We start from the raw sequence: 22,211 nt of genomic DNA on the forward strand, positions 1-22,211 counted from the left end.
GGCATGGTTGCACAACTAATGTGTGTCAGAGACAGAAGTGGAACCCAGGTCTTCTTGATTACCAAAATGGCCCTCACTATTATGCCACACAGCCTCTTGTGATCTCTAATTTTTACTCTTTGGCTTTTTTAGGCAAACAAAAAATACAGTAATAAATATGTTAGTTAGGGTATTGGAAGACTAAAACGGACCTTAGAGATCGTTTGGTATAACACTTTTAATTTTACAAAATAGAAAACTGATATTCATAGAGGCCAAGTGGCTTCCAAAGGTCATGTAGCTAATAAGGGGCACCGCATGGACTAGAACCCAGATCTCAGCTCTCAATAATGCTGACAGAGAAAGTTCCATCTTCTCTCTCAGACAGATGAGTAAAGAGAAGTTTAAAGCATTCAAGTGAAAGAATGGCAGAGTAGGTCTAAACAAAAGAGAAAATTAATCAACAAGAATTTAATAGTAGCTATGTGACCCTGGGCAAGTCACTTAATCTGCCTCATTTTCCCCATCTGTAAAATGGGGATGATAAAAGCACCCACCTCCCAGAGCTATTGCAAAGATAAAATGAGATAATATTTGTAAAGTGCTTTTTAAACTCTAAAGTGCTATGAAAATGCTAGCTATTTTATAATGTGGTTGCTCAGTCATTTCAGTCATGGTCTACCCTTCCTGACCCCATTTGGGGTTTTCTTGGCAAAGATACTGGAGTGATTTGCCATTTCCTTCTCCAGTAGATCCATTTTGTTAGGCAATCAGTGGTTAAGTGACTTGCCCAGGGTCACACAACTAGTAAGTATCTGAGGCTGGATTTGAACTCAGATCTTCCTGACCTCAGTCCTTCATCCACTGAGCCATAGGCTACTTCTGTTATTATGACAGAAGGCTAATTATTCCTTTTACTTTCACATAGCGCTTACTGCTTAACGGTAATGTTTGTAGAACAAAACAAGATTCTGGATGATGAAATTTATCTTCTGTCTTTCTCAAGGTCCTAAACCACATTTTCTGGATGTGTGCTTGCATATCATATAATTTGACAAAGTGTTTGAATAAGTGCTATTTATGCACCAGGGATTGGAGGAGTTACAAATGAGCCTTAGTTTCTGTATTGAACATCTGCTCTATGAATTATGTACTTGATCTCAAAACCTAAGGCAAAGAGAACAAAACTGGGAAAATGGAGATCTGGGAAAACCAGGCTAGAAAAATTATATCATCATTGAGTTGAAAGAGATCTCAGAGATCACCTCGTGCAATCCCTGAAGTGGGGATCCCTGCTGTGGTATCTCCAGTAAATGGTCCTCTAGCTTCTTTCTGAACTCTTCCAATGACGGGAAGCTCATTATTTCCTGCAGCAGCTTATATAATTTTTTAATAGTTCCAATTGTTTGGCAGCTCAATTAGTCAGTCAACAAGCATTCATTAAGTGCTTACTATATGCTAGGTGCAGTGCTAGGTTCTGGGAATACAAAGAAGGGTAAAAGACAGTCCCTGCCCTCAAGGAGCTCACATTTTTATGGGGGAGGAGACAGCCTGTAGATAACTCAGCAATATAAATTATATATACAGTGTAAAGGAAAGAGAGTTCTTTCTTTATATATCCTTTGATGAATTCATCCTTATCTTGCACTGGAATCTGCTTCTTTTTACCTTAGACCATTAGTTATAGATCTGCCCTGTGGAGAATGTCTTCTCCCTCTTCATTATGATAGCTATTCATATATTTGAGGCAGGCAATCATGCCTTGATTTTCTATTTCTCTGATTACTAAGCCTTCTCGTCCCTGTTCTAAATGTCCCCAGTTCCTTCAATAGGAAATCCTACTTTGGGGAGCTCTCAGTAATCCCTACTTATCTGACTTTATACAAGGTGTACTTCTATGTAAAATGATTTTTCCCTAAATTTAATGATGAGTTAAACACCATGAAGGGGTCATTCTATTTATTGGAATCCTACAACAACTCCTTTGTGTAAAGGGAAGGATTTTATCCTACATTGTCAAAGGCTGTATCAGTCAAGTCCTACCAAGCTAGAAAGGTTTTGAGGACAGGCCCTGGTTATAATGTCAGGTTTAGGCAAGGTGTGATGCTCACTACCTCATATCTGGTACAATGGGCCACTCTGAGCCAGAGGATTTAAACAAAGATTAATTTTTACTAAAATCTTTCCAGTATTCTTAGGTAGAAGAAATTCACAAGGTGATTTAAAAGTAGTTCAGAGAATTAAAAGCAATAAAACCTGCCAGCACAAAGATAAAAAAAAAAAAAACAGTCACAAGGGGTCTCAGGAGCTCCTCATCAAAATCTCAAAAACCACTTTCATACTCCTCTTACTCAAATGGCCCACCACTAGGACCCACATCAGTCCAGCTTGGGGCAATATTAACCTCGATCATTCTAGGTCCGCACCACAACGTTCTTGCAACAGTCCCATTTAGTGTTGTGGGAACAGGACAGAGGGCTAGTTAATTCACATCTCCCCGGCATGTGGCCCACACCACCAGCAAAACTCCAAGTTATCCATCACCACAAGATTGACCAGCAGTTGTCAAATTTTGGTGGTAGTAAATGGGCTGGAGCCACAACTCTTGAAACTTTCTATTTAGACATAGATTGCAACCTCCTTCACTGGAGAAACTGGACAATTTGATCATTGGAATTCACTATGAAGTTTGAAATCATGGTTCATCTTCATAAATAATTTGTGGAGCTAATAAGAAAAAGAACAGCAATATTCTCAGAGACCATGTTGTTCATTCACACTGCAAAGGAAACAAAAACAGAGCATGGTAACATTGTAATTCCTACCTTAAGTGCGATGTCCGAAACACCTAACTTTCTCTTGATCTTACAAGAGATCAGTACCCATGATGTTTACTGTTTTGACAATTCAGCAGAATTAAGTGTAATTAAGTAGTTCAATGAGCCCAGTCTATAAGACCTGCCTCTCTGATGACAAGAACTTTTATTTCTGAATGTCTTGCTACCGATACAAACATTCCCAGGTGAAATTGACAGACTCAATCAATCAATTAGGTCCAATTCATCAGCACCTGAGAGAGTCAGGTTGTGACTAAGCTTGAAAGTAGGTTCAGAGACACTTCCTTACCTCTCCTGAAGTCCTATGGGCTTCATTTTGAAAGGCGATGGACTGGCAGAAATAGCAGGCTTGATTTCAGGAGTGCATCGGCCTTGGGGATCCACTATGACGTTCACCACTTTAGGGGTGTGCTCAGGCTGGACCATGCTGTTGACCGTCTTTGCGTCAGATTGGGTGGCCTGTAATGGGATGGGGGATAGGTGGATCTCTTGGTTTTTCTCCTTGTCTTGTCTCAGAGAAAGCTGAATCTTTTCTTTTAATCTGTAAAGAACCTGTAAAGAGAGGAAAACAGGATAGCAGTTGTTCTCCCACTGATGAAAAAAAATCATAGGAATAGAAAGTTTTTATCATTTCCTTGCCTTAAGCATCAAAAGATAAAGCAAAATGAGATTCATTTGTTTAAATGAAGAAAAGTTTTTTTGCATTGTTTTCTCAATTACTAGTATGAATTTTTCCCAAAATGATATTTGCAATATTATTTACTGTACAAACAATATGTTAATTAAACATGCACAAGAACTTGTTTTGAGAAAAAGGATTTCTGGAAGTAAATTGAGCTTTTTTTTATAATATCAATATATTTCACTGTTTTTTAATTGATAAAAGAGAAACAAGGAAGAAAACTCCAGCAAAATATATGGAGGAAGCGTATCTCATATGAGAATAGGGAGAGGCAGCATAATATAATGGAAAGATCCCTGGCTTTAGATAGAGGGGACCTGGTTTTAATTGTTTGTTGTGCTTCTTCATTTTCTGAGTGACCTTGGGTTTGTCACTTCCTTTTTCTTTAGGTTCTTCATCTAAAAAATGAAGGGGTTGGACTGCATGAACCCTAAGGAGTTTTCAAAAATTATGATCCTATGCATGTATAAAAATAACAAAGGAGTGAAGTTCTTTAAAATATTTTTAAAGGATTTTTTCTGCACCTGTGATTTCACTGGTCTAGGAAATTGGAAAGAGGAAAACTACCATCATGGATCAGCAGGTCCTCTGTATCTCGCTTTATTCCCTGGCTGGTGCCCTTTGCATCTTCCTTGGCACATAGCACAATTATTTGCATAAATGTCGACTAATTGATGAGAGCATCGGTGAATAAATGAATAATGACTGAACAAACTTTCGTTGGCCTAGTGAGTTTTAGAAATGGAAAAGCAGATACCTCTAAATAAAAGATATGGCTGTAACCATAGTTTCCTGGTCAAATATTAAAAAACCAGAAAAGGGACGGAACAATCTGTCCCGAGTCAAAAGATAATGTTTCTTCTACAATAATCTTCAAATGCTTAGGATTTTTGTTTTTAAACTATAGAATTAAAAACATTAAAGATGAAAACACTAAACTGAATAATATCCCAAGGAGTGAAATTTTAAAATACTGATTCCCTTCATCTTCCAATAACCCACTCAAAGTGCTTTGTCCCTACTCCATAAAAACAAACCGCACATTAGAACAATATGAAGTGAATGATTCATCTTCAGGAGACTTATTCCAGCTGACTGAAAAACGGAATTATATTCCTACAACTTTTATTAAAATAGGCCAGAATGTTTTTCGAAGCAAACAAGCCATTTTCCTGAGTAGCAAAACAAATACTTCTGTTCAACAATGACTCAAGTCAACAAACATTTATTAAGCTTTTACTATGTGTAAAGCACTGTCCTAGAAATGTAAAAGTAAACAGGATTTGAGCCCTATTCTCAAAGAACTTTTAACCTAATAGAGGGGAAAGATGTATATGCAAGTAGTTACGCTATAATAAGACCTCCACAAAATCCTAGTCCAACACCTCATCATTAGGAGAAGGTGACCCTGAGTTCTCAAAGATCATAGCTATGGCGTACAAGCCCTAGCAGCTCTACCATCCTAGAATGGCTTTTAGGATGATTCCATAACAGACTGCATTTTTTCCCAATATTGAGAGAAAATAAGGAAGGATCTCAATACATTGAGTGGATCCCCTGGGAAAACTTTCTGGGAGAACATGGACAAGAGTCTTACAGAATGGGAAGCCATCGATGTATCAAGACCTGCATCATTGGAGGAGTCGTCTAAATCAATGACATCCCGTATGCATTTGAGTATTTGAATACAAGAGAGAATATGATACAGTAATTGAAAAGGAGTAGTCCAGGCAAAAGGCTATGATTCCCAAACGGGAGAATAGGAGGATATTAAAGAGTGTGCCTCATTAAAGTGGTAGCACATGACATAAGTCCTGAAGGGAGGCCTAAAGCTGATATTGTTCTTTCTTGTTCAAACTTTCCTAGACCACTTTGTCTAGATTACCCTTTTTGACTTCACCATAATCTACTTTGCATCATGCTTATCTGTATACAAACTCTATCTGTCAGTAGAACGTCAGCTTCTTGAGAACAGACTGCATCGTTTTTCATCATTACTTTTATGCCTTGCACAGAAGAGACAATAAATGTCTCATTAATGAATGAGTGGGCGAGGGGTCAGGGGTGGGGGTGATATCAACCAAGGTATAGAGATGGGAGGAGACAGGACAAGAATATGCTAAGGAGTTTGACTAGAAAATAAATGGGATAAATTGAAGCTAAAACTGGAAAAATATATTGGAGCTAGAATATAGAAACTTGAATAGCAGAGTCAAGAGTGTATTCTTTAGCCATGCAATGGGGTGCCCCTAAAGGTTTTTGAGTAGGAGAACTACATGAACAGAATTGTGAATTAGGACAATTATTTGGGTAACCATATGAAGGATGGATTGCAGGGGGAATGGACTAGAGGCAGAAAGTATTGTTAAGAGGCTATTATAATGGTCTAAGTGAAATGAAAAGGTGACCTGAAGTAGGGTAATTACAGGAGAGAATAGAAAGAAGACAGATACTATTTATGTTGTTGAGGAGGCAAAAAAGGCCTGTACTGTGGATTATTCCTAATTAGGAAGGCCCAAATTGGAGTCCTAACTCTACCACTTACCTGCTCTGTGATCTTAGGCAAATCATCTTACTGGGATATTAGATTACACAATCTCTAGGGTTCTGTCTAGGGGCTGCTAGGTGAATAAAATGTCAGAAACACCTGAATTCAGGCCTGGTGTCAGGAAGATTTCTTTGTGAGTTCAAATCCAACCTCACACACTTATTAGCTATGTGAACCTAGGCAAGTCACTTAACCCTGTTGGCCTCAGTTCCTCATCTGCGGAATGTGCTGGAGAAGGAAATAGCAAACCACTCCAGTATCTTTGCCAAGAAAACTCCAAATGGGGTCACAGAGAGTCAGACACAACTGGAAATGATCCAACGACAACACCAATAACAACAAAGGGTCCCTTCTAGCTAAAGCGTTCCATGAGTGTAGAAGTCTATAACTGGATTTGTTAACTGATTGGAAGTGACTAGTGAGGTAGAGAGAATAGTCAAAGGTGACTCAAAACTTAAGAGCCCTGGTCAATGAGACCTTCTGGTGGTATGCTAAAAAGTAAAAAGGAAGTTAAGGAGATGAATAGATCTTTGGGGCAAGATGAATTCAGTTTTGAACACTCTGAGTTTGACAATTAGACATCCCAGCTAGAGATGTCTAGTAGTTATTTGGAAATATATAAAACTCTGTAGAGAAGCTATAACTTCCATAAGGAGGTAATATATGAGTGTGCAAAGAAGTACATGAAGGATCTGTGCTTTCATCAGCAAACGGAACTCCTGTCATGGATTCTCCCTCCACCAATGTAAATAGAAATGAGTCTGTGACTTAAGTCCTAGAGAATCATAAGTAACATAAAGAGGTTAAATCACTATGTGGCTAGCAAGTAACATAGGAGGGATTTTCACCATTGGCATGGTGTAGTGGGTAGGGTACTAGACTTGGAGTCAAGAAAGCATGGGTTCTGGGGCAGCTGGGTGGCACTATGGATACAGCACTGGCCCTGGATTCAGGAGGACCTGAGTTCAAATCTAGACTCAGATATTTGACACTTAACTAGCTGTGTGACCCTGGACAAATCACTTAACCTCGATCGCCTCCTACCAAAAAAAGAAAAGAAGAAGAAGACATGGGTTTGAACATAGCATCCGATATTTACCAGCTTTTTTTTAACCATAGGCAAGTCACAATAAACTCTGCCTCGGTTTCCTCATCTGAAAGATGAGGTAGTTGGACTTGTTGGCCTCTAAGGTACTTCCATCTCTAAATCTATAGCCTATGATCCTTCCTCCATTGTTGTTTTTAATTCCAACCTTGAAATCCTAGTCTCTATATGGAGGTAGTAATTAGTAATAAGTAATGATTACATCGTAGATTTTGTAAGTTCAGTTCTAAGGATATTAATTAGATTTGCCTAGATCTTTTTCTACTAGAGTGAAGTGTTTACCAAAGAAAAAAAATGAGAGTTGAGAAATAACCATCCTGACTCAATTGTATTTCACAGTTAATTTTATGCATATATACATATATTAAAATTATTTTTTTATAAAAACAAAGTTACTCCAACTCCATCTCATCTAGCTTATAAATAAGACTGGATAAAGAAACTTTGTCCCATATTTTGCAATCAGTCATCTACTCATTTTATTAGAGGCCAGAGGTTAATTCTCCAATCACTCTTTCTCTGGTGTGTGCGTGCACACTAGTCATTTCAAAAGCAAATATCTTTCATTGTGAAATAACTGAACAGGAAAACTCGGAAAATGAATAAAGATGTTTACGAGTTACCCTTTAATAAATAACCAGATAAATTCTCCAACAATCATTACATCAAATAAACTCATGGCATCCCTTCAAGAGATTTGCCCCAAAATAGAATAATTCAATCCACAGAATTTCACCCTCTTCTTTCCCCAGCCCCTCTACAGTCATTTTATAGGAAAGGAAACCAAGTCTGAGAGAGGAAAAATAGAAGGTAGGGTAGGTACATCTTGAGTAGAAATAGACAAATGTTGTTTTCATTTTCCAAAAAGGGATGATGATGGAGTTTTCAAATTAATGAATTACAGGCCAGGAAGCTTGATTTAGATTTGTGGCAAAATTCCAAAGCAGATTAAAAAGAGATGATATGTGAATACTTAGGAAGGGCAATGGTGATGGTTGAAAGCCAGTGTGGGTTGATACAGAATGGGTCATGCAAGACTAATCTTACTAACATTTCCTTCTTTCTTTTCAACAAAGTTACTAAATTGGTAAATCAGGGGCATACCTTTGACATCGCATACCTAGCAATGTCAAAGCAAAGTCACTTGTAAGTCTCTTGTGGCCAATATTAAAGACAAGTGAGCTGGATGATAGCACAATTGGATAGATTTAGTACTCGTTGGATGTCTGAACCCAAGGAGTACTCAGTAATAAATCAATGTCAACGTAGAAAGAGTGCTGTAATAGAGTATTTCAGAGATTTGTCCTTCATCTTATCCTGTTCAAAAATTCTATCCATGATCTTGATAAAAGATGGGTATAAACTATGAAGTTGATAAAAAGTGGAAAGGTATAGCTAGCATACTGCAGGACACCTCAGTATGCTAGAACAAAGGACAAATCCTAGTAAGATGAAATTCAATAAGAATAAATGTCAAGTTCTAGACTTGAATTTTCTAAAAAAAAATCATCTCTGCAAGTACAGGAATTGGGAAGATATGAGGACATATGGGATATATGGGAGATCAGGGACAATAGTTTATCTCAACAAGGTCTTGGTGGGGCTTTTTTTCATGGACTATATACTCAATGTGAATAACCAGTGTGACGCAGCAGCCAAAAAGCCTGGTGTAATTTTAAGTAGTATTTAATAAAAACATAATGTTCAGGACAAGGGAGAGGAGAGTCCCAATATACACTGCTGTGATCATGACATATTACATTTTGGGTTCCATATTCTAGAAATCACTGAGAAACTGAATCACATATAGGGGAGGTACCAGGATGGTAATGAGATTAGACATTATTGCTTATCATGATTAGTCAAAAGAATTGGTGATATTTAGTTTAGTAAAGACTTACCAAGGACACGATAGTTGTTTTTAGGCAATTGAAAGGCTGGTATATGTAAGAGAGATAAGTATTGTTCTGTTTTACCCCAGAAAATCAGCAATGAAAAGTGGCAAAAGAAAGAGATGCTTGGTATAATATAAACTGCGTTAGGGCAGGAGCTGTTTTATTTCTGTCTTTGCATTTCTAGCACATACCACAGGACCTCATGCATTTCTTGCTGTGGTTGTTGAGTCATTCAATCATATCCAATGCTTTAAGACCCCTAGACCATAGCATGCCGGGCCCTTGTGTTTCCCACCATCTTCCAAAGTCTGTCCAAGTTCACGTTCATTGCTTCCATGGTGCTATCTATGCATTTCGTCCTCTATTGTCCCCTTCTCCTTTTGCCTTCAATCTTTCCCAGCATCTCAATATTTTCCAATAAATCCTGTCTTTTCATTATTCGTATTTAAGTATTTAAGCTTCAGCTTTCAGTATTTGTCCTTCAATGAATTTGTTGTGGTGGTGGTTGTTCAGTTGTTTCAGTTATATCTGACTCTTTGTGACCCTATTTGGAATTTTCTAGGCAAAGATACTGGAGTGGCTTGCTATTTGTTTTTCCAGCTCATTTTACAGATGAGGAAACTAAGGCAAACAGGGTTAAGTGACTTGCCCAGGGTCGCAGTTAGTAAGTGCCTGAGGCTGAATTTGAACTCATGTCTTCCTGATTCCAAGCCTGGTCTTCTATCCACTGTGACACCTACCTGCCTCTTCCAATGAATAGTCAGCATTAATTTCTTTAAGTATTGGCTGATTTGATCTCCTTGCTGTTCAAAGAACTCTCAAAAGTCTTCTCCAGCACCACTGAAAGCATTGATTCTGCTATAGCTTTCCTTACAATCCAACTCTTATGGTTATACATTACTACTGGGAAAACTATAGCTTTGACTATATGGACTTTCATTGGCAAGGTGATGTGTCTCCTTTTTAGTATACTGTGCAGATTTGCCATAGCTTTCTTCCCAAGAAGCAAGCATCTTTTAATTTCACAGCTGCAGTCACCTTCTGCAGTGATCTTTGAGTCCTAGAATATAAAATCCGACACTGCTTCAATTTCTTCTCCCTCTGTTTGTCCGGAAATAATGTGACCAGATACCATGATCTTAGTTGGTGTTGCTATTGTTTTAATATTAAACCTTAAGCCAGCTTTTTCACTCTCCTCTGTCACTTATATCAAGAGGCTTCTTAATTCCTTTTCACTTCCTGTTATTAGAGTGGTATTGTCTGCATATCTTAGATTGTTGATATTTCTCTCAGCAACCTTAATTCTCGCTTTTGATTTGTCCAGCCTGGCTTTTCGCATGAATTTCATACTCTGCGTGTAAGTTAAATAAATAAGGCAACAAAATACAGCCTTGTTGTATTCCTTTCCCAATCTTGAACTAAACAGTTGTTCCAACTTCAGTTCTAACTTTTGTTTCTTGTCTCCCATACAAGTTGCTCAGGAGATAAGTAAGATGATCCAGTACTCCCATGTTTTTGAGGACTTGACACAATTTGCTGTAGTCTATGCAGTCCAAGGCTTTTAGTGTGGTCAGTGAAGTAAAAGTAGACGTTTTCCTGGACGACCTTGCTTTTTCTATAATCCAGCCAATGTTGGCAATTTAGCTTCTAGTTCCTCTGCCTCTTTGCAAACCAGCCTGTATTTCTGCTGTTCTTAATTCACGTATTGCTGAAGCCTAGCTTTCAGAATCTTAAGCATAACTTTGCTGGTGTGTGAAATGACTGCAATTGTTTGGTAGTTTGAACATTCTTTGGTATTGCCTTTCTTTAGGATTGGAATGTAAACTGACCTTTTCTGATCAAGTGATCACTATTGAGTCTTCCAAATTTGCTGGCATATTTAATGCAGCATTTTAACAGCATCATCTTTTAGGATTTTAAATAGTTCAGGTAAGTAGTTCAGCTGAAATTCCATCACCTCCATTAGCCTTCTTGTTAGCAATGCTTCCTAAGGCCCACTTGACTTCAGTCCCCAGGATGTGTGGTTCCAGGTCAGTAACTGCACCATCATGGTTATCAGCGACGTTAAGATCTATCTTGCATAGTTCTTCTGTATATTCTTTTCACCTTTTCTTAATATCTCCTACTTCTGTTAAGTCTCTGCCATTTTTATCTTTTATCATGCCCATTTTTCCATGAAACATTCTCTTGATATCTCCAATTTTCCTGAAAAGATCTCTTGTCTTTCCCATCCTATTGTTTTCTTCTATTTCTTTGCATCACTCCTTTAAGAAAACCTTATCTCTCCTTGTTATTCACTAGAATTCTGTATTCAGTTGAGTGTATCTTTTCCCTTCCTCCTCTCCCTTTCTTTCCTGAGCTATTTATAAAGCCTCATCAGACATAGTAGGTACTTAATAAATTTTTGACTTGAGCTCCAATTCTTGCTGTCCCAGATGGATTGAGCTGTCTCAAGAGAGTAGGGGCTCCATCATGGGAATTTTCCAAGTGGAGGCTAGTTGACTTCTTATCAGTGAGGGGGTGGAGAGTTCAGGATGCTATTCAGATATTGGTAGGAATAAATGGTCTCTGGAATCCTTTCCAACTCTGAGATTCTTTGATTCTATAAATTTCTCACAGTCCCACAATGACTTGCTTATGTATGCAGGATCATGGGATTTGGAGTCATAAGAGCTCTTAGCAACCACCTAGTCCTAACCTTCTTACTTTAGAGATGAGAAAGTCAAGGTCCAGGGAAGTTAAATAGCTAAAGTTCATAAAGGTTATTGTGGAATTGGCTAGTCAATCAAGGAACCAATCAAACAGCGTTTAGCAACTTCCAACCAAATGCCTGCAGACACTCTACTAGGCATGAGAGATACAAACATTTCTTCCTCAGTCTCTCAAATCCCAGGGCAGTGCATCTTCAGTCCCCTTAACTTTCTACTCAACATCTTAAACCTGTATGAGTGCAGAAGGTATATCTCTTTCTTTGGGACCAAAAGGAGAGAATCAAATTTAGAAGACTGATTGGCCTAATATAGTTTGAATTACATTTCAAGGGAAACACAATCTATCCTTTCAAAACTCATCTAGAAATTAAGCCATAATGGACCAAAGAAGGGAGTTTTTCTTTTCAATGAACTTTGTCTGAGTTTTAGGAAAGGAACAAAAGTAAATTGCCTGGGATTGATAAAGAAAAATGGAAAGAAAAAAAAACAAGTGGGAGGATGTAAAGAAAGGAAATCAACCTATAGCAAAAGAAGTACATGCCAGGAAAAAAGAGAAATGGAGAAGTGGAGATGGGAAGAAGCTAAAAACAGCAATCGATGCTTTCATCAAATAATAATCTCTTGAGTAAGATGTATGTGAAAGTATTATTTATATTATTATAAAATATTTTAATGATCAAAATGTGTCCAAAAAATTTCAAAATCATGCTATGAGTCTATTATCATGTGAAGTTATTTTAACCATCTAAAAGTCAGGAATGTTGGATAGAAGCAGCATAATGTAGGGGGTTGGCCTTGGAGTTAGGAAGATCTGGATTCAAAACCTGCCTCTGATACCCAGCTTATATGACCTTGGACAAGTCATTTAACTTTTCAGTGCCCTTGGCAATTCTCCATAGCTAAATGATCCAGGTGAGATGTCTATCTGTAATGCGTGGAGGAGTTTCTCTCCTGATCATAAAAGCAACCAATCATGGATCAATAGCTAGAAGAGCCCTCAGAGACCACCTATTCCAATTCCCTTATTTTACAGATGAGGAAACTGAGACCCAGGGAGAATAAGTAATTTACTCAAGGTCATACAGAGAGTGGGTACCGGAAATCACAGGTCTGGACCCCAAAATGAAAAAATAAAAGCCTTGATCCCTCTGTGACCACTGAAATAATTTATAAGACGACTGGTTAAGATTGGCCATACAGTTTGTGACCTCATTAGCCTTGTGAATTTCAGGTTAGAAATTGAGTAAGAAATATGTTCTCTAAGTGCTTTTAGTCAATTCAGAAAAGGGTGAAGCCTGCTTTGAGACTTCAGGATAACTGTACATTTTTAAAGATAGGTTTTGGTCATTCTTATTAGGCAGAAGGCAATATGGTTCAGTGGAAAGAACACTGGTTTTAGAGAAAGCAGACCTGTGTTGACATCCTGCCTCTCATTCTTACTGCATATGTTAAACTGGGAAAGTCTTCCCTGAAATCTCCTCGGGTTTCAGTTTTTTCATACATAAAATGAGGGGGTTGGTCTAGGTGACTTCTGAGGTCCCTTCCAACACTAGTCTAAATAATAATAATAGCAACAACAATTCACATTTATAAAGCATTCTGGAGTTTGTACAATGCTTTCCATACATTTTCAAATGTGATCTTCATAATAACTTTGCAAGGGAGATGCTACTGCTACTACATTTTACAGATGAGGAGATTGGTCCAGAGAATTTAAGTGACTTGACCAGGGCCATACTGCTGGTGTGTCTGAGACAGGATTCAAATCCAGGTCTGCCTGATTCCAAGTCTAGGATTCTATCCACCACGCCATTCTGTCTCATGGTCATTTCTTAGAATTTTAGAAGTTCTGTCCTCAACAAACAACTTTCATTAAGCACTCTACATTATTTGGCAATAACATGCAAAAGCAACAATGACTGACGCTATTTTTCTCCCCATCAATGTGCATTTATTGAGGGTTCCCCTAGTGTTCTCTGCGTGCTTTTTGGTCTTAAGAAAATTATATAGCACTTTTGGTTTCAACTATCGCAGCTCGTAATGACTAAAAAAATAATTTTTTGTCTGGCATAAAGATGATCGCTACTAATTTGACTTTCCAAAGCTTTTCCCACAGAGCCAAACAAGACTGTTTTTGTTCATTTTCTAAAACTGTTTTCTAATCCCCCCTGCCTTCTCCATTTCCTTCCCCTTCCCTCCCCAGGATGTTGCTACCTCCTCAACTGCTTTATAAACCACAAGCTGTATCAAAAGACTTCATGTGAATGACAAATGATGTTCTTTCTATTATTGATTCAAGTTAAGGAATTAATTATTCTTACTCATACATTCTTTTCACCTAGAACTGCCTGAATGGAATGGAAGTTGCCCATACGCATTTTCTTGGAAAATTGTCGGTGTCTGACGATTTGTCACTTCACCCACTCGACGCTCCCTTTTGAGAGGTGCTAAACAAACCATATATTTGAAAATGTCATGCATGTCTAATCGGGTGCCTGGAAGCATCTGTAAAATTCTGTTATTTGCAGAACACAAACAATATGCTACATTATGAAAAGGCAGCCTAGTTTTAAGTTATCATGACAGAGGCGATATCTAAAATTTCTTTTCAACTCTAAAATTCTCCATTTTATTTTACTATCCTCCTATTGCATCCATTTACCTACTCAATTTCAGTATAAAATCATATACTTTTCATTTCTGTTGATTATGACTGAACTCTGTGGTATGTAGGAATCATGAACACAAATAGAGCATTTGTAAAACTTTACTATAATAATGTGATGTTCGAATAAAATTCTGAGTTAATTTCTTAATTCCCATTGACATTGGAGGAATAAGAATCAGAAATTGCATAGTTGGATAGCATATTTTATAAAAAAAAATCACTTGAGCAAGCCTCAAAACTTTCTTCAGAACAAAAGAATTAACTAAAGGAATCAAATAGAAGCTGGCAAGCTTGGCTTTATAATGAATCATTTCAGGTAGCTCAGAATCTCCCCAAATAAAAGGGTCAGAGACCAGACTTATGATTGCATTGGGATAGGTGAGGAAACTCTTTTTATCAACGAATATTGGCACCTTCTCTCCAACTTATAGTTTTAGAGAACTGCCTCAAATATAGAAAGGTTAATGTGATTTCCCAGAGTTGCACAGTTAGTGTGTTTCAGAGAGAGGTGAACCCAGGTCTTTGGGACTTTGAGGTAATTAGGAGGCCTAGTCAATACAGTCCTAGATTTGGAGTCAAAAATACCTGAGTTTGACTCCTGCCTCAGACACTTCCTAGCTGTGTTACCCTAGGCAAGTCACTTAACCCTGTTTGCCTCAGTTTCCTTATCTGTAAAATTAGTTGGATAAGGAAATTGCAAACCACTCCAGTGTCTTCACCAAGAAAACTCCAATTGGGGTCACAGAGAGTTTGACATGACTGAAAATTGCCAAACAACCACAAAACTGGAATGTGCTTCTTTGAGAGGTTAATGATTTCCCCATCCTTGAAGACATAGGCTAGATGATCACTTACTGGGTATATTATAGGTGGGATTCTCAGGTAAAAGTTGAACGACATGACTGCTGAGCTCCCTTCCTCCTCATGAAATCTGTGATTCTGTGATTTGAAGGCCTTCAGTTAAGAAAACCTCTATCTTCTATGGCAGACCATTCCATTTTTGGATAACTCTACTTGTCAGGAAGTTTTTCTTCATACTAAGTCTAACTCTTCTTCTCTACAACTTACATGAATTTCTCTTTGGCCTTCTGGGCCAATCAGAACTAATCTAATCTGTCTTCTATATAATAGACCCTTCAAATACTTGAAAAGCATTATCACATTTCCCATAAGCGTCTCTTGTCTAGGCTGAACATTCCTCCAACTTCAGCTAGTCTTTACAAGGCATGTGTTTGTACCATCTTAATCACCATCGGAGTAGTAAATCAATGTCTCAGTAGATGGTGTAGTAGATAGAACACTGGCCCTGGAATCAGGAGGATCTGAGTTCAAATCTGCCCTCAGACACTTCCTAGCTGTGTGACCCTGGGCAAGTCACTTCATCCAGTTTGCCTCAGTTCCTCATCTGTAAAATGAGCTGAAGCAGGAAATGGCAAACCACTCCAGGATCTTTTCCAAGAAAATCCCAAATAGGCTCACAAAGAGTCAGACATGATTGAAATGACTCAACAATAATAATTAATGCCATTTTGCTTTGTTCAAAGTCAGTCCTTTGAGGAGTACGTATTTTTCTATAACTATCAGTAACTCCATTCGTTGCATTTACTCCTAAATCAGAAATCCAGAGCTATTTTGATGGAAAGTGATGTCTCATATGTTAGAACCTAATCTGGGCTTAAAACTATTATTCTACCGTCAACATAAAAAAACAAAACCTTAAGCACACAAATAAGAAAACAGATGCTGGTCATCTACATCTCCAAAAATTATTTGCTTTGATAATACAAAATTTAGATGACACAAGCTTGTAAGAAGGCTTACACTGGATTAAAGCTATGTCCAATCAAGGCTGACATTGTTTTTGAGGGCCTTCCTCCTTGAAAGCAAGTGCAGAGGTTTATGATTTAGAGCAGGGATTCTCAAACTTTTCCACGATGGTAGAACTGTTTACTTTAAACAATACGGTTTAAACAAATTGGCAGAACCCTTGTGACAAAATCCTTTAAAATTATTCTAAATGCATTTTTAAAGGCAATAAACAATGCAATAAAATTCATTTTTAAAAGGAAAGCTTGGGGATATTTCAGGGTTTTTTTAAATTTATTCATTTGTTTGTTTGTTTGTTTTTGCAGCACAGTTAGAGAAACACTGGTGTGGAGTAATTCCCAAAGACTTATTTCCTGCAATTGTTATAGATCTGTCAGCAATTAATTAGTCTTGTTATTGTTGTCATTTTTGTCATTTACTTTTGCTTTTTTTTAAATTTTGGTATCTACAGGAAGCACCCTAAATTACACACACATCCACACCCACACCCCCAAACCTCCCTCACACACATATGTATGTATGCATGCATGCATCTTACTTGCAAACTGAGAGGAAGTTTGGTGTAATGATGGGTTTAACCTTTTTTACATCATGGAACCTTTAGCAATATGGTAGAACTTATGGATACCTTCTCAAAATAATATTTTTATATATCAAATAAAGTACATAGGATTACAAAGGAAATCAATTACACTGAAATACAGTTATCAAAATATTTGAAAAATTATGATATAGTAATTTCTCTTGAGGTAGATCTAATAACAAGTAATTTTGAAGTAGTATCGAACTAATAGTTCAACTATAATGTGACATGATAATATCTGATTTCAATTTCAGATAAAATCACAAGTACTGTTAGTAGTATGTTCATTAATAATTGAAGGAAATGCCAAATTTCAGGTAGAGGTTAAAGATGTAATTTTTTTCCTATCCAAGTTCACAAATCCCATGAAATATATCCATGGACCCAAGGTGTAATGGATAATAGCACTGGGGACTTGGAGTCAGGGAAACCTGAATTTAAATGCCACCAATTGCATTTACTAGGTGTGGAACCATGGGCAAATCACTTAACCATAATCAGCCTCAGTTTTCTCCTCTGAGAATGGAGATAACAATACCTGTAGGATCTACATCATCAGATTGTTGGGGTATGACTCAGATGTGATGGTGTGGGTAAAGCATTCTGTCATCTTTCATTTATTATTGTTGTTGTTATTATTATTTTTGTTGTTGTTATCAACCAATGATCTGAAGAGGCAGTGTGGTATAGTAGATAGGGCACTGGGCTTGGAGTCAGGAAGATCTGGCTTTAAATCCTTTCTTTATCACTTATGAGCTGTGTTACCCTGGGCAAGTTTTTTGACTTTTCTGGGCCTCGGCTTCTTCATCTGTAAAATGAGGGTATTGGACTTGATTCTAAGGTCCCTTTTAGCTCTAAATATATAATCTTATATTACCATCACCTGGCATCATCTGTGCTCCCTCTCCTGGGATTTAAACTAAAAGATTAGGACCCTTTGGTCTGAAAAAAAAGGCAATACAGGATGTACAAGTACAAAGGGGTCTGAGAGAAAATATAATTGAAATCTACAAAATGATAAAAGAATAGAAAAGAAAGTTATTGCTGTTAATATTACTTACAAATTATGTGGAATTTGCTTTATCCCACTCCTCCTATCCACCCAGAGACTACTTGTGTACGTATATAGAGATATAAATATGTGTATGTATATACGTACAAATGCATACACACACTTTTGCACACACATGCATGTGCTCACACAGAGACACACACTCCTTTCTCTTCCAATGCTGTATCTATTAACTCAGAAAATGATCTTTTAACGATCTATTTCTTTTAAGAGTCAAAATACAACTTTAATCATAGATGAAAAGCAGAAGCAGAAGAATAGATACACCAGGAGGTGAGAAAAGAAACGTCATGTTTTGAATTAAAATGGGACATAATAAGGACCAGTACCACCAGCCCCCAAAATTCCTTCAAATGACCAGGCATCCCCATCAGAAATCTCCCTTTTCATCTTCCTCTAATTAAACATTTTTTCCCTCAAGCACCACTTTTCAAAATAAATAAAATTGTATTTCTAGCTCTTCCTTGTCCTTTTGAATTGCTAGTACTATAACAGTATTGTTCTCAATTCAATTCAGCAAATGTACTCTCAGTATTTTTTTTTTATTGCAGATGAATTGTTTTTGCTATGTCATGGATTGAACAAGGCTGTTATGAACTAATCAGGGAATCTACCCAACATTTCTAATGTTGATTCTATGGGAAGATGAATTTCAAATTCCACACAATTGATTAACAGAATCAACTTCTGACACACAATGTTGAGGATGGGTGGATCACCTGTTGAGATAATGACTTCATAAAGTTTCTACCCAATACAGGATGTGCTTCTTTTATTTTATTTGTTGTAAGCCTCTTATCCTGTGCTTTAATAGGTAGGTAACATCAAATGAGATAATATTTGTAAAGCACTTTTACAAGTCCCTCGCATGTAATAGGTACTTAATAAATACTTGTTTCCTTCTTTCCTCCCTTCCTTTTTTTCTTTACTTAAGGTATACTGACTATCTTTTCATAGTGCTAGTATTCTTGGTCTTTTTATGACTATATCATTCTGTTATTATTCTTAATATCTATATAACTTCCTTCAATATTTTTGTAATTAAATTTGATTCTTCTTCCTACCTCCCCCGATTGAGAAAGCAAGAAAAACAGAATTACAATTACTTCATTATTATTTTAAAAAGTTATACTGATCTTAATAATCATCAAGAAAAAGAAATTTGTAGAAATATGAAAAATAGGTAATAATGCTAAATGGAATTTTTCACTTTTTTCTAGATCTTAGAATCAGAGAATCTAAGAATTCCTAGGAACATAGATTTAGGACTGGAAAAAAAAAACCTCAGCAGTCACCCTGTCCAACCCATATGTGAATAAAGAAAGATCTCTTGTAATATTCCGGACAAGTAGTTATCCAACCTTGCTGCAAGACTTCTGGAGATGGGAGATCCAATAATAGATACCAAGCACTTTCAACTCTTTACATGTGTTATCTTATTTGATCCTCTCAACACCCCTGGGAGGTAAGTGCTATTATTGTTCCCATTTTACAGATGAGTAAACTGAGAGACAAAGAAACTTACTCGCCCAGGGTCATATAGCTGGTAAATATTTGAGGTAGGATTTGAATTTGGATCTTCTTTCCATGTGAAAACAACTCTCTCATCTGCTCATCGGTCCTTTCTTCTCTAGGAGCAATATTTTCCAGTTTCTTGAACTGATCTTCATGTGACATGAGCTCAAGACCCTTCACAGCCTGATGAACTTCACCTTCAATGTTCTTTCACTTATCAAGGTCCTTCCTAAAATATGGTACTCTGAACTGAACCCAATACTCCACATGTGGTTTGACCACAGAAGAGTACAGGAAGACTAATATGTCACAAAACAGTAACAAAATGTCCTATTTGCTTCTATTTGCTCTTGAATTTTTCTCTTCTTTTGTTATTTTGTTAACTTCAATAATAGAGGGTATCCTAAAAGTCCCAGTGCAATTTAAAGCTGTTGCGGCTTGCTGTCCAGTCATATCCAACTCTTCATGACCCTGTGTACCATACTGTCCCTGGGGTTGTCATGGCAACGATCCTAGAGTGGTTTTCTATTTCCTTTTCCAATGAATTAAGGCAAACAGAGATTAAGTGACTAGCTCAGGATCACACAGCTATTAAGTGTCTAAGGCCACATTTGAACTCAGGTCTTTCTGACTCCAGGCCCATGCTCTATCCACTGATCCACTTAGCTGCCTAATTTAAAGTTGAGCTAAGCTTAAAATGCAATAAGACCTTTGAGATATTCTGTAGATAAGCCTTTGCCTTTTTAAACTACAAGGTTCAAACTTACTTTGTTTAGATAACCAGTCAGTTGAAAGAGCACCAATGAAAAAAATGATGAAACTCATGCTGATGGTATTGATGATAACAAAAGAAGTAGAATGAAGTCTCTTTTTGGGCTTCCAAGAAACTGATGAGCATTTTTTAAAATATGCTAAATTACAAAAAAAAAAGAATATAGCCTACAGGAAAATGGCACTAAAACACATTTGTAAACATTCAATGGGACAGGAGAAACCATGAAATTTATAAGATGAAAAAAAATTAAAAAGTCAATTATTATTTCAACTAAAAAGGTAATTTTAACTCCTTTAGTGTCAATGAGAACACACCAGTAATAGGTTTGAAGTTTGTTTTGATTTTGTTTCTGTAATTAGAGATAGGTATTAGAAGAAAAACATGAATTTATAGTTTACTATAAAATGTTGCAGACCATGGATGTTACTAGAGGTGGCAAGGCATGGTGGATAGAGAGTTGGCTTCAGTTTCAGGAGGACCTAGGTTCAAATCCTGCCTCTGATCTATACTGGCAGTTTGACTCTGGACACATTTGACTTCTCAGTGCCCCAGGCAACTTTCTCGGACTTTAATGTAATTGCTGCTCTGAATTGGTAGAGGAAATTTCTCTCAAAGAAACTAATCCAAATCTTAATTCTATGCTTCTCCCCCCCCCCCCAAAAAAGAGAGAGAAACAGGTATTGGAAGAATCTAAACATAAAATTGTAATTCAATACAATTGGTGCGGAGAATGAGTATTATGACTGATACCTATAGCGAATTGCAGAATGAAAAGGCATTAAGGGATTATGATTTGTATTGATGTCAAAAGTACCCACACTGAAGAAATCCAGGATATAACAAAGCAGAGAAGAAAATTAGTCTATAATGGGTAACTTTGATTCATATTTTATGACCCTATTCTTATATTTCAGATGATGGTTTCCAAATGCACTTTACAAAAACAGAATCAATCAATACTCGGGGGGAGAGGCATAAGAGAGTTGGCAGCACAAAAGTATGTTCTCTTCTTTACCTAGGAAGGAAACCGTAAATTCTAAAAAAAGTCAACAATCCAAGAAATAAATCTGTTTCTTTTGCATGTGTTTTCGAACAATGCTGTAGAAGAATAAATAAAGCAAGCCCAGAGTGTGCCTACCAGGTTCTAATGACATTGAGGACTATGATGACCTCAGTAAATCACTTTCAAAAGCTTCACTCTCCTGGTTGATCAAGTTACTAGAATCCCCCAATGCAATTACATTCTCATTACACTGTCCAGCATCCATAATTCCATAGGCTTTCCTAGAGTAATCACTTTGCTGTCAAACATGAAATATTCCTAACATGACATAGTAAATGGTCTGATTAAATATTCTTACCTCTGTCTCTCAACCCCTTTCAGCCAGTCGCTTGTGGGCTAGGCACGTGAAAAAGAGAAAAGGAAAGAAAGAACTTACCATCAGACATGTGACGATCATTATAAAGATACTGAGGAAAATGACAACAGCATAAAATCCTTCTTTGCTCCAGATCTTATCCGCTTCATGTTGCCCTTGTAAGACGTTGGTCTTGAAAGCAAAACAAGAGAGCCTTGTGTTAAGATGAGAAATGGGGTTGGGGGGGAGGGGGAGGAGGGAGGATAGATTAAAGTTCTTATCAGGAACCGGCAATATTTTTAGCTTTTGTTCCATACCGTGTGGTAGAGCACACCGACATTCACTGCTCCCACAGCTACCCAAACCGAGCTGAACAAACGAGCTGGGAAGTGTTTATAGGATGAATCTGAAAACATCCACAAATGATGTTCCGTCTTCTCACTGAGTCCCCCCCACGGCATGCCACATTCTGGTTCTAGGCTAAGCAAGCTCCCCCCGTGCTCTTCCTTGGCAACTCCTGAGTCCATAAGGTAAGGGAGGCACTTGGGGTTTTCTCCCTTTGGAGGAAGTTCCTTCCACACACCCTCTGGGCTCGCCCTGTCTTGTGCCTCCTCCCTTCAGCACCTACACTCTAGCTCAAGTCCTGCCTGGAACAC

General features: G+C 37.5%; 1 protein-coding gene across 1 annotated transcript in view; it reads right to left on the bottom strand.

Annotated features, from left to right (window-relative positions):
• The window catches only part of PTPRR (protein tyrosine phosphatase, receptor type R), a 352,189-nt gene that overhangs the window by 141,280 nt on the left and 188,698 nt on the right, over nucleotides 1-22,211 (bottom strand). The window contains exons 5-6 of the mRNA XM_027873737.1: nucleotides 21,637-21,747; nucleotides 3,106-3,368 (exon numbers count right to left, since the gene is read on the bottom strand). Of these exons, the coding sequence (XP_027729538.1) occupies nucleotides 3,106-3,368; nucleotides 21,637-21,747 (374 nt within the window). The remainder of the gene's footprint in view (nucleotides 1-3,105; nucleotides 3,369-21,636; nucleotides 21,748-22,211) is intronic.

Source organism: Vombatus ursinus, unplaced genomic scaffold, assembly GCF_900497805.2.
Source record: "Vombatus ursinus unplaced genomic scaffold, bare-nosed wombat genome assembly UNPS02003292.1, whole genome shotgun sequence".
NCBI lineage: Eukaryota > Metazoa > Chordata > Mammalia > Diprotodontia > Vombatidae > Vombatus > Vombatus ursinus.